The sequence below is a fragment of the Melanotaenia boesemani genome, chromosome 11 (assembly GCF_017639745.1).
Source record: "Melanotaenia boesemani isolate fMelBoe1 chromosome 11, fMelBoe1.pri, whole genome shotgun sequence".
Classification (NCBI taxonomy): Eukaryota; Metazoa; Chordata; class Actinopteri; order Atheriniformes; family Melanotaeniidae; genus Melanotaenia; species Melanotaenia boesemani.
The window spans coordinates 18,747,240-18,761,137 of NC_055692.1; the positions used below are offsets into that span (position 1 = coordinate 18,747,240).

The 13,898-nt window shown below is 38.7% G+C and overlaps 1 protein-coding gene across 5 annotated transcripts in view; it reads right to left on the bottom strand.

Moving 5' to 3' along the window:
- ap1b1 (adaptor related protein complex 1 subunit beta 1) overlaps positions 1 to 13,898 on the bottom strand; it is a 31,983-nt gene continuing 18,085 nt past the window's right edge. For all 5 annotated transcript variants that reach the window (XM_041998852.1, XM_041998853.1, XM_041998854.1 and 2 more), the window contains 4 exons: positions 10,529 to 10,613; positions 9,954 to 10,040; positions 9,230 to 9,384; positions 1 to 1,481 (listed from right to left, as the gene is read on the bottom strand). In XM_041998852.1, coding sequence (XP_041854786.1) covers positions 1,407 to 1,481; positions 9,230 to 9,384; positions 9,954 to 10,040; positions 10,529 to 10,613 — 402 coding nt within the window. In that variant the 3' untranslated portion in view covers positions 1 to 1,406. The remainder of the gene's footprint in view (positions 1,482 to 9,229; positions 9,385 to 9,953; positions 10,041 to 10,528; positions 10,614 to 13,898) is intronic.

The following is a 13,898-nucleotide window of genomic DNA, read 5'->3' on the forward strand; positions in this document are numbered from 1 at the left end:
TGGATTCATCAAGACATTTAATAGTTCTTTTCAAATGATGTACACACAATGAACAAAATTAACTCAAAAGGTCTGATTAAACATTTGATTTCTTTTATACAGCATTTAATATGAATCAGCTGTCACCACACACACACACACACACTGAATTCACAGCCTCTATTGTAATCTGATAAAGGCAGTTAGCATAGGAGCACTCACACTGTAGAAATGATTTAAAAAACAGCTTCAGCGCAACGCCTTGAAAACAAATCCAGTTAGATGGACTGGATGCTGTCTAGCCTCGCTTTAGCCAAGACAGTTTGCTACCTATGTCTACGCTTTTTTACTTAAGAGTGGAACAAATCGTGACATCAGTTTGTCACCTGGGCCTTCATCTCCAGTGGCCATGGAGCTCAGGAGAGCTGCTCTGAGGACGCAGAGAGCAAAGAGGCAGAGAGCCCAAGAGGCTGTTGATGACGTAAGTAGAAGCAGTGAATATAAAACCCTCGCATCCCGAGGCTCTCTTCCAGTTTGCCACATGTACACTAACAAGACTACAGAAACACAAACACCAAAAGAAATGAAACCATTGGAATGACTATGCAAAACAGCAGTCAGGTGACACCTGCTGCTAGTTTATAAAACGTCAATATATATTGATGTAAAAATTAAACAGACATTTCCCACACACACACGTTAGACATTCTGTTTCCACAGATCCCACGGCTCCACAGATACTAAAGAAAAACTGTAAAATGACAAAGACAATAGTGTATTTTAAGTATATTTGTGTCTCATTTTTGGGAACCTAAAGCCAAAACCCCCTCACACGGGCAGTGGATAAGTAGAGTTCAGGACTCTTTATCGCATCTCAACTCAATTTAAGCCCAAAATAAAGGGGATGAAAATGATGATTCACCTGCAGATATCAGATCCTAAAAATAGATGGAAATTGGCAGAGAAGTGCATCTAGAAAACAATCACAGCGCGTCCTGCAGAGAAAGTCACAGGGACAGAAGTCAGACCGCCATCTGTCCCCAAATGAATAAGGGTCATTAATGGAGGGCTCAAGCAGAGAAGAATGGAGCAGCTCTATTAATTTAAAATAAGGTCCTGAAACTGAAGCAGGTGGTGGAAGCAAACATAAGTGGAGGGGACAGGATGAGACTGGCCAAGAGAACAGACCAGGAACTATCTAGTCTCAGTAAATGAGGGGGGAAAGAAGATGATTCAAAATGTCACAACAGGCCCTTAACCATACTAACGAAAGGGCTGGATGATAGAGACTGTAGTTAAACACTGCAGGGAGCCGTTTCTGCGCTGTGTGAGGTTGTAAAAGGCTTAGCAGATCAGGTGCGAAAGAGCAGGAAGAGGTGTCAGAAGCTCTGTGAGGGCAGCTGCTGGCTGGATGTAGAGGCGGTGGTTCAGTTCTTCAGCACTGCCTCGTAGCTCTGGAAGACACACTGGGCCACCTCTGCAGCTCTGCACTTCAAAGAGACCTGAGAGAGAAGAGTGGAAGATGATTTATGAAATAAAGAGCAAAACAATCACAAAAGTGAGTTTGAAGAAAAAGTCTTCCACTTGTGCAAAATCTAATTCTTTTCTTTGTTATGTTTTTAGAAACAGCAGATGTCTTCACAAAAAAAAATTCCTCAAGATTCACCTAAAATTAATGACAACCTGCAACTTAAAAATCTCACCCAGCAACTTCAGATTTGAGCATGTTTAACAGTTCTTTAGCTTATAGTGAATCAGGTTTTTGGTCTTTTTCCTTAAAAATAATCAGGTCAATCTCATCTTTCATTCAAATGCACTTTTATACCAGGAGGCAACATTCATTATTCACATGGGAGGAGAAAAAGATATTTGGATTAAAACCTTAATTCAGTCTTATCAAGAGCAGGCAGACCCACTGACAGAAATATAGATACATAAGCACACTAGAGGAAATAGAGACAGCCTGCCCACTCTTTGATGTTAGTCCCAGCTGGGAAAGGTTTTGGATTTAATGGAGCCTCTCATATCAAGCTTCCCTCCACCTCACTGCAGATACCATTTTCTCACATCCAAAAGCGCAGTGTTTACAGGAAACACAACACAGCTGGAGATCTGGAGTAGTTGCATCAGGTCAGGTTCTATAAAGCCGGTGCAGAAAAGACGTCACAGATACAAATGACAGCGATTCAGACTATTTAAAACAGTTTAATAATTAATTGCTGCACAGTGAAAACCAGCTGTGCCTTCCCTTGTGGCAGCTTGAACATTTAATAACCCACGTTTGTGTGGAAGTGGAAAAGAGCCACTTCCATTTGTCTTGCGTTGACAGCAAAACACACAAATCATTATAGTGCAGCTGATTCTGCTTTAATCACTCATTTCTTTTAATCACATTTGTTCCGCTGGAGTGAGGCTGAAATAGTTTGTAATGGTGGGAGAGATTCACAATGCAAGATAGTGACTGATAAATATTAGATATCAAATCTCAAGAGAGCAATGTCCTTGGAAAAAAGGGTGCATTTTAAAAGTCTGCATTTTGGATTAAGTGCTTGGATCTTGTACCGCTTTTCTGTTCCAACAGTCAAGACAGTCTGACCTGTATTTTTCATATATCAGTGTTCATTGCACTTGGTTTGAAATGGCTTTTTTTTGTATAATGTTGTTCAATAATTCATTATCCTGATTACAAGGTGCTATGTTCAGTCATTTTGTTTTAAGCCTCCAAATGTCTATCAATGACACTCGTACACTAATGTTTGCTCCATCATCTTAATTACAGTGATCAGCTATTCACCTGAAATTTGATGGTGTGACTGAGTGCGGTACAGTCATTAACACAATGTAGTCATTAAATAAAGCAGTCATACAGCACAGCCTCCCCCAACTCTGGCGTTGGTACACTCGGCACTCTTTACTAATGCATGCCGCTGCTGGCAACACTTAGACACAGCCGCGCTCTTATCAGCAAGATGTGAAGAAACGCTGAAGCTCCAGCTACAGTGCAGATGCTGCTACTGAGACAGCCTTAAACTGCAGCACTCAAACTCGGCTTAAGGCTTGTTGTTCAGATACCTGTGTGGTGAAAGTATGGAGGTGAGGAAATAACATATTGGATACGGAAAGACAGGTTTGCGTGTAATACAAATGGAATATGAGACGGGATTCCTGACTTTGTTTTACTTCTCCACCGTAATCTCGGGTCCTTCTTTCCTTTTTATCTTTAAAAATGAAGGACTTGTGACTGAGAACAGAAATTACGGAAGCAGACAGACTGAGCAGCAGCAGACTGTACATTTGCATATTTCTGAATTCAATGTGAAAAAATGGGCAAGAAAAGGTAGAATTTCATAAATGCTGCTCAGTTCATGATGACCAAAAAGTAAGGCTGCAAAAGGAAAGTGGTGTGGTGAAAGGCTTGTGTAAGCAGAAGGCAGGTGGGTAGGCTGGAATTAGTAAAAGAACATGCACAGAGAGACAGTGGGCTTTGAAGTGTAAAATTTCAGATGAGTCCCAAACCAGCCAACATGACTCAGGGGAAGGCTAGAAACCAGACTGCAATGAGCACAAGAGGAAGCAGGATGGAGAGAAAGACTGTTTGGTTATTAAGTGCTGGAAGTAACCATCATCATCATCATTATCATTATTATTATTATTATTATTATTAATGTTGTTGCTGTTGGGATCATTAAGCTAAAGCATACAGATTTTTTTTTAATTTATTAGAAAAATCCAAGAGACAGAAGTGGATTTCTCTGTAGGATAATGATCTAAAGCAAACCAGCTAAGGGAAATCCAAGAGATTGTCCCCTTCAGAAACCTGACCTAAACCACACACTGAATTTATGAATGAAATGAAAAAAATTTTTTTTTTTCTTTTTAGCTTAACTAGCTAAAACAAAGAAAACATTTAAACTGTTTGACCTTCACGTCTGAATCTTTTTCAGCAGGTCCTAAACAATGGCAAACTAAATACACTGCAACAGACCTTCAGTGAACTGCATCTATGCTGCCTTACAAATATATACCTACGATGCCTTTAAAAAGTGCTTCCAAGGTCGACTGGAATAAGGTTTTGTGGTTCGATGATACAAAAATTCAGCTTTTAACACTATGTTTGATGGACATTAAAACATGAAAATCACCACAAACACAACATCCCCATCCTGAAGCATGGTGGTAGCAGTATCATGATCTGGAGATGTTGCTCAGCAGCTGGCCCTAAAAGACTTGTCAAAGTGGGGGGGGACATGAATGGAGACAAACATTGCCAAAACCTGGAGGATAATCTGACTCAATTTGCACAAGAACTACAACATGGGAGAAGATTTATCTTCCATCAAAACAACAACCCCAAGCATACAGCCAGCACTAAACAGAAACGGTTCAAAGACAAGAAAATAAATGTTCTGATTTGGCTAAGTGAAGACCATATCTCAATAAAACTTGAGAATTTGTGGCTGGACTTGAAAAGAGATGTTCACACCTGATCCCTAAACAACCTGACAGTGCTGAAGATGTTTTGCAAGGAAGAATGGAGAGAGTCCAGATGTGCCAGCCTGATTGAGACAAATCACATAGACTCAGTGCTGTGATTCAAGCAAAAAGGTGCATCTGCTAAATACTGAACTACAAAATATGTTTTTAATTCTAAATGAAAGAACCTAAATTTCTTTTGTTGTGTGTGGGTAAATTCAGTAAAAAAAGTGTTAATGCTTTACTATGTGCCAAATTTTAATCAGTTATAAACTTGATCAGGTGAGAACTGATTAATCGGTTTGCATGTTAATTGGTTAACTAGTAGTGGTCATATCCACTGCCATCAACCCTTAAAGATGTGAAGTTGTTCTGACATTCAGATGAAAATCTAGATAATGGCATACAGCATTATTTTAGCAAAAACATCAACCAAGATTATAAGGTGAAAAAGATGTTTAAGTTATTTGACAGAATGTGCTTGTGTAGAGGAGTGGTGCATATGTTTCATGTGTACAGGAGCTTTGCGGTGTTAATTTCAGAGTTTTCTGAAAACACCAAGAACCAGCTCAAGAGGTGGGTAGAGAAATATCAGCAAACATCACTGGTCACGTTGTTGCCATGGGGACAGGAGATGGCAGATGAGGACACCCATGTCTCATGTCCACAAGATGAGCAGCATCCCAGTGCTCCACTAAAAAACACTATACAGTATAAATGAGCTTTAGGATGTGGGAGAAATGAGCTAAAAACTGGTAGCAGCTGCAACTGATAACAGTCTGATATTAAAATAAAACATGAAACAATGTGACAAAGTTAAAAATGGAGCTGAATGTGTGAATTCCATTATTTTTATTTTTGGCTGCCTGGCCTGCTACTTTGCACTTTTGCTTCACTCACCACCTGCACAGAGTTGTTTTTGGCTGCAGCAGGCAGCTGTTTTCAGCAACTGGAAGGTGTTAGAAAATGACTTTCTATTGTAGATGTGCTGCTGTGCTTGGGATTATTGTCCCGATGCATGGCCCAACTTTGGTCAAACTTTAGCTGTTAGACTAACTGCTTTTTAGAGAAGAAACTGCAGTTTAGTAAACTGCAGCTAAAAGCAGCGTAGGATGTGGAATTGGGACATAGCTAAAATAATCTCATATAAGTAGTGGGGCATCCTGGGAGAGTTTCGAGACACGAAAAAAAAAAAAAAAAATATAGGCCAAGCCATATTCAAACTGTAAATAGCAAGGGTGCTCGGCAGCCAAAAAAAAAAAAAAAAAAAAAAAAAATCCAACATATTCCCTTATTAATCCTTACAAGAAATAAATTATAAGAATTTTTGTCTTTCTTTAGACAAGTCATAAACCCCAGCAAACAAGCTTTACAGCGTTTTACTTGTTAATGTCTAAAAATAGCTGTCGACAAAAGGCTCTAGCAGATTGCTTTAATGTTGTGTGCCAAGAGAGTGCTGGGACCATACAGCACGCAGCAGCTTTCAGGACCAAGCACCAGATTACATACTGGGCTTGTAGCACAGTTACTGTGAAAGTCAAGCCCCATCTTTTCTATACAATTTGTGATCCATCTGTAAAAGCTAAGCAAGCCCTTCCAGCCATACTGAGGAATAATGTGAAGAATTAAATCAAAAGACAGAAGGCAAACATAACAAAAGCAGCTGAAGAACAAGAACACACTCCTGAATTATTGAATTTAACCTACAAATGGATGCACTGGGAAGTAAAAAGCAAGAAGTACATTCTTCCCTCTCAACATATAATCCTTAATCACTTCATACACATCATGTTTTCTCCTGTATGAAGTTATGATGTGTGACTAAACCGTAGGAGGTTTAAATCAGTGCAAGTCTGTAGATTTAATGAAACAAGTCTGGGTGACTGACAAATTGACTAGGCTGGACAGGAGTAAACAAAAAGACAGTTAAAGCCACCTTATAAATAAAACATGATGTGAAAGCAGACTGACTGATGAGCAGAGAGGAGAGTCACACCAAGGTCATTGCCCAAGACTGCTGATGTTCATTCTCTAAGCCAAACACAATCCATCAAGAATGGAGAAGGTGACAAAACACAGACACACAACATCATAATGGGCAGAGAAAAACATGTGCACCATCACATAAAATACCAGCAATGCACTTCAATCACTGACCAATCAGCCTTCACTCTTCAGTACGTTCATCACTCATTACTGCACATCCATCTCAGTCACATTTGCTTGTTCAGTCTGAGGCAATTGTGTCATTTGTCTCTGTCTGTGACATGCAGTGATGACGGTGTATGGTCACTCCATCATACTGGTTTCATTCAGTAAATAGATTTTTTTTCTACATTGTGAAAATTAATAGCTGTGAGAAAATTATGGATAGATATGGGAAGATCCTGGATAAGTTGCATGGTTAAGTGTTTCTCATGAAAAGGTATATTTTCTGTTATTTGTTGGGTATTGATGACCCCCCCCCCTAAAATTCACTAAATGGTAGATGTTGTGTCGTTATAAGAATTTCCCCTAAAATTTCCCTGCCAAAAATGAACAGTCTGCTAGCCATAAAAAACACATTATGCATATGACAAATAACACTCACTCAGTTGTTATTATGCAAACTCTGTTAAGAGATCATTTTATATAGTTATTACATTAAAAGGTTGAAAAAAAACAACAATAAATTACACTGTTGCAACTTAATATTCTTGCCATCCTTTAACTACCATCAGTCTCTGTGGGGTCTAATGCGCTAAATAAGAGTCGACTGCTCTGATTCGATTCACCAACTTTAGAGTGATATTATGGGCAGTGAGGGGTAGTGATGGGAAGTTTGGCTCTTTTCAAAGATTTGGTTCTTCTGGCTCGTCTCCCTAATAGAGTCAGCTCCATGGGCTCCCAAATGGCTCTTCATCGAATAAAAGTGGATTCGATTTATGTTGCGCTTTCCTGCTGACATTACTCAAAGCGCTTTACAGTGAATCCATTATTCATTCAGACCTCATTCATACTTGATGGGGGTAAGCTGCATGTGTAGCCACAGCTGCCCTGGGAACCACCACCAAACATTCATACACCAGCAATGCCAACACTGGAGGCAAGGAGGGTGAAGTGTCTTGCCCAACGACACGACAACAGATTGACTGGGGTGAAGCAAGATTCAAACCAACAACCTTCCAGTTTTTGGACCACTTGCTCTACCACCTGAGCCATGGCCTCTACTTATTTAGTATCACTTAGAACTTCATTTCCAGTCTAATCAAGCAGTTATGTTTGGTTTGAATGTTAGTAATCATTAAAAAAATTACAAGTTACTCAGCTATGATTAAATATTTCCGTCAAATCTTTAAATGAACAACTGAACTCAGAAAGACAACAAACAAATTACATAAATAAAAAAAGGCCAAAGACGTAACATTATGACACTTTTCTTCTATATGAGACTTATAGAAGATGTCCAACATCACGGTGCAAACACTGAATGATCTCAGCTTCTTTGAGAAAGAGATTCTGCTCTGTCCCGTCTTGTACATGGTTTCTGTGTTGCATTCTTGTCTAGTTTGCTGTCTAGCTGAACTTTGAGGTACTTGTATTCTTCCACCTCCTAGAATGTAAGGAGTGTTTTGTTTACTCTTGCTGCTCCCAAAGTCAACAATCATCTCTTTTGTTTTGTTAATAGTTAAGATGAGGTAATTATTTCTGCACCGCCTCACAAACTGACTGACCAGTTCTCTTTACTCAGCTTCTTGTCCATCACTGATTCACCCCACAACTGCAGATTCATTAGGAGTATTTTTGCAGATGTCAGGACTCAAGAGTTGTATTGGAAGTTTGAGGTGTACAGTGTGAAGAGAAAAGGTCAAAGTGCAGTCCTTTGTTGTGCTTCAGTACTACTGACCACCATCTCAGACACACAACGTTTCAGTCTCACAAACTGTGGTCTATTTGTTAGGTAGTCATTCATGCAGGTGGTGGTGGAGGTATTCATTTGGAATTTATGGAGCTTCTCACATTGAAGAGCAGGCTGAATTGCATTAAAAGCAATTGAGAAATCCAAGTAAAATGATCCTCAAAGTGCTGCCTGATTGGTACAGATGAGAGTGGGCTCTCTGATGCAGGTAGATGATGGCGTGTTCACTTGCTTATTAAGGTGAACCAATAACAGTCTCTCAAGGATGATGTGAGATGTTAGGGTAACTGGTCTGTAGTCATGTGGTTCACATGGTTGGGATTTTGTAGGTACTGGAACAAGGCAGGATGTTTTCCACAGCACAGGAACTCTTTTTGAGTTTAAATGTTCTAAATAAAGGTCGCTTGGAAAATCACATTTTTAGAATGTGTGAAAACCATAAAATATCTGATCAGATTTTAAACAACTTGGAAAATTTTACATTTTTATTTATGACACTTTTTTCTAATTGTTTTTATGTAGTTGTACAATACATTTACAAAAGAAAAAAAAGAAGAAAAGAGTCTTTGTTCATCACTAGTCTTTGTAATTTATAAACATTCATTTTAGCTGAAAAAGGCTATGATAAAAAGGAAATTAAGTCTTCAGTTGTGCAAAATCATTGATAATAATAATAATTCATTAAATACATACAGTACCAGTCAAAAATACAAATATATAACTAAACACAAAAGACATTCATAAAAAATTAACAGCAATTTCAACTTTATTAACAGCATACCAAAGGTTTTTTTTTTTTAAACAGTATCTTAAAAAAATGCAATACTAAAGATGCCACGTCTGTTACCAGTGGTATAAAACAATAAGTAAAGTACTCACCGTGTAATTTGGATTTCCCGCCTGGACCCTCAGCTCTGCCAACACCCAGATACCATTGGTGAGTTTCATGGACTGATACAGCATGTCCTGGCCATCCACTGTGCGCTTGGCTATGGTGAAGATGTTACTACCTTGCAGTTTGCTGGAAGCTGCATCTGTAAACAAAATAAAATAAATAAATGTTACATTTTCCCACTGTTATTCTGCTCATTTTAAATTTGGTTCTCTCATTGATTCCTGTCATGCTCCATGGCTGTCTGCATTAAATGTGTCAGACCGTGAAGAAATTCTTTTATCCCCTTATCATATCGGAACATTTTCACTCCAGCCCGCCTGTCCAACAAAGATATAGTCACAAATTCAAAATGAACTTTATTCCTCAGCATCGTTCTTGCTGAGCCCCAGCAGGATGTGAAATCCTCCATCTCTGTTCACAGAGCAGAAATCCAATCTGTCAGGGGAACTCTCCATTAAGCTGTCATTAGGAATTCTTCTCCACTTCAGCTGCTCTCACACTTGTGAAAAACTAAGTTATGAAACAAAAATAGGGACCGGAGCTGATGAATTCTCATCAAGAATGATTTGCTTCATTAGCAGGGGTCTAATTTTGAGGTTGACATGGCTCGTCGTGTCTATTTGCATATAGAAAAATGCTTTAGGACACAGCTGTATGGTAATATCTAGTCAGCTAGGGCATTCTCTGTTCTCCAATCATCCTTCTTACCTGAGCTGAGATGACAGTCTTTGATCTGAAACTGGGACTCATTGTCATTCGGAATATCTTTCCATGTGGCAAGGAAAACTTGTCGCTCTGTGGATGACGAGATGTGATCACAGGATAAGTCCAAAGAAAAAGCAAAGACTAACATATATATTGCATTTTTCCCCCCACAGTGCAGTAAAAAATATAGAAGTAGTGCATAAGCATTTCATTTTTACTGTAGACAAGGTTTCCTGCTGTGGTTTAGACTCTGGAGCATTAGCGTGCAGCCCCTGGCGACAATCCTGCTGCTAGCCTCATCAAAAGGCTCCACAGGAAGAAATGCCAACATGTTTTTAACCAAATAAATCAAACAGCAACCCAAAAACAAAATGAAACAAAAACAGACTACACTAGCATTGCTGTGCAATCTGTGAGTAAAGGTTCAGCCATACAGTCTATCAGAGTTCCAGCAGACGGACTGTGACATGGATACACGTCACACATGCATCAATCTTTCAGCGGGGGCTCATAAAGATTGTTGACGTCAGCAGGGCTTCAAAGGGGTTTTGAGTAAAGCATTTAAGGTAAACACTCACCCATCTTTCCGTCCTCTACGAACAGCATGCTCATGGGATACTGGCTGCTGAAGTAGAACACATCAATGTTGTTCTTAATAGCCACCTGCAGAAAGGTTTACATCCAAAGAGGAGGTGAGAGAACAACAGTGACGGGAGAAACAAGAAGCAAAACCTTCATAGACACACCATCAACAAAATTATGACAACTACTTTTAATTAGCAATTTAGAGTTCAATCAAAATCAAATACATTTTTATTTATAAAGCACTTTTCAAACAAAAAAGTAGCAAAGTGCTTCTGTCCTAAATATTCAACTAGAAATCTGCTAATTGTTTGATTTGCTGGAAAAACTTTTTTTTTTTTGCCACCTTCTGCTTTATTCTATTCTATTCTACAGTCATTTAGCAGACGCTTTTATCCAAAGCAACTTACATTTGAGAGTAAGAACAACACAAGCATGAATTCAAACAAGATGGGACATCATATTTTATCAACAGTATCATTCAGGCTGTCAATGACCCCACAAGTTTAAGCAAAATAACATTTCAAAGAGCTTCTGGTGACGTCAGATGTTAGGATTGTTTGGCTTTTGGCTCCATTATTAGGTGCTATCAAACATTTTCAGTAGAATTGAGGCGTGGTGATTGAAACCGCGACGGGATAATTACTTGTCAGTTTAAATAAATCAGAGACAGACAGTTTTCTTCCCACCGCGTCGGCCAATAATCATCTCAAGGGCAGAAAACAAACCAATACAAAAAAAAGAAGAAGAAAAAAAAGAATGAATAAGCGTCAGCTATTGAAAAAGCCATCACATAATCTCAGTGGAGGAAGGAGAAAAGTCAGTGACCTGTGAGGTGTGTGGGCTAGTTAGGCTGCAGCAGTATGAAAACACCACAAAGACTGAAGACTGAAGCCATCTCGAGATGGAAGCATTTCTCCTTCAGACAAAGTCTCACTGTTTCAGTGTGACCGTCATGTTATATGATCATTTTTGTCCAGTTCTTTAACTCGGATTCATCAGAAGACAGAAACTTGCTGGTATGGCCAAACCAGGTGTTTTCCCGTTTCTCCTTCCAAGAGGCAATTCAAATGTCCTTAGATTCAACTTAAAGACAGCTTCCTATAAACACAACCTTTGCGGATTGTGTTCTCCATTTAGCAAATTCTGAACCTGAGATGACATGATTTCTCTACCTTTTAGAGAACAAAGTTCAACAAAGTATCGATCTCTTGTTTGTGTTCTTACTCTCCGTCTGCCTGATCTTGCTCAGTATAAAACAGATGAAAACTTGCTGCATATTGATTTTCTTGAACAAACCACTGTAAAGTGGATCAAGTCCACGTATGGTTTATGAATGCTACTTCAGTGGATGAGATAAAGTCAAGGAAACTATCTAACAGGCAGCGCTGCTATATGTAGATTTTTTTCAGTTTCTTTAAAGTCTCAGAATTATCATTTTTAGGTTTACATGAATAAATCTCAAGTCTTCAATACAGAGTTTTTCAGTTGCCACAGACTGTCACTGGGTTTTTATTATACACGAGGCGGATCTTCTTTTCAACGGCACATCAAAACATTAACTTACAAACTAAATATATAAAAAATTATTCAACTATAAACCAGCTTTTGAAGGTGTTTCAAAAGGAGATGCAAATAAAGATTAAAAACATGGGGAGAGATAAGAATAGCAGACATAAATGGATAAAAGAGAAAAAACTGAAAACTACCTCAAACAAGATCTGTATTATTAATTCATCATCTATTTTCTATACTGCTTAGTCCAATTCAGGGTCACAGGGAAGCTGGAGCCCATCCCAGAAATTAGCAGGTGAGAGGCAGGGTACACTCTGGACAGGTTTCCAGTCCATCGCAGGGCCAACACAGAGAGAAACAGCCAGTCACGCTCACTAGGGAGAATTTAGAGTAACCAACTAAACTTACATGCATGTCTTTAGACGGTGGGAAGAAGTCGGAGTACCCAGAGAAAACACTAAAAACACATACACAGGGACAACATGCAAACTCCACACAGAAAGACCACTGTTCGTACCGCCGTATTAAAAATAGTATTAAAGTGGTATTAAAAATTAAAAAAATAAAAAGCAAATGTGTTAGCTTCAGCCTCTCAAAAGACACTTAGGGCCATGGAGACTCAAACTACACAAGGGCCCAAATATGAATGCTATGAAAAATAAAACTGTATACTCATCTTGATGTGAGGTTGTAACAAGAGGCTTTTAACCATCTGTACAATTAGTCCTTACAAGATATTCAAACAAATGAAGGAGCAATAGTGGAGGGAAACTGCACACACATTAAGAAAAATGGAAAAGATGCTGCCAGATGCTGATCGACTACACAGATATGGAAGATGTCCACAAAGAACAATAATTATGATGTTAGGTGCCCAAGATATGCTGACCTTTCTTATGTAACAATACTAATTTCAGCTGATTACTTCTGAACAAACACTCATTTGCATGCTAATACAAACAACTCCTCAGCCAATCACATGGCAGATGGCAGAAACTCACTGAATTCAGGCATATAAACATTGTCAGAACAACTTCCACAAGCTCAAATCGGTCTGAATGGGGAAGTTGGGGGATTTAAGTGTCTTTGAACATGACATGGTTTTAGGTGCCAAACGTGTTGGTCTGAGTATTTCACCGTGACTTGTATCAATGGTTCAGGCTGGCGCCGATGGTGGTGTAATGGTGTAGAGGATATTTTCTTGGCACACTTTGAGCCCCTTAGTGCCAACTGAGCACCATTTAAAAATCAAACACCACCTGGGTATTGTTCCTGACCATGTCCATCTCTTTGAGAGCACCAGTGTCCAGTTGACTAATCACGAAAACCTTTGTGATGCCATCATGTCGATATGAAACAACACCTTGTTGCTGTTTAATTTAAAAGAAAAATAGGTTTAATTTCATGGGTATTTTAAGTATTTTGCTGGACCTTTCTACTTTTCTAACAGTTTTCTGAAACTGAATAGATCAACTGAAACCACATTTTATTTAAAAAGACAGCAGATAACGGATAATAAAATTAGCAAGTCTTTGCACCTGTTCCAGCAAAACATGTCCATATGAGAAAATCATTTTTTACTAAATATTAAACTCCAGGAAGAAGGGTCATGGATACCTAAGATGCATATTTCCCTTTTTAGAAGATATGGTATGCATCTAAATTAGATAAATGAAAAAAAATGCTATTCAACAAGATGTATTTTTTTTTTTTAGAACAATTAAGCTCACGTCAATGCAGTCTGACAATTCTTTATACTTTAACACATTTATTTTCTATTAAAGGGAAGGATAGGTCACTGGCTGGCTACCTTAAAACAGAGGTATTCACACCATCAAAGACTAAGTGCTT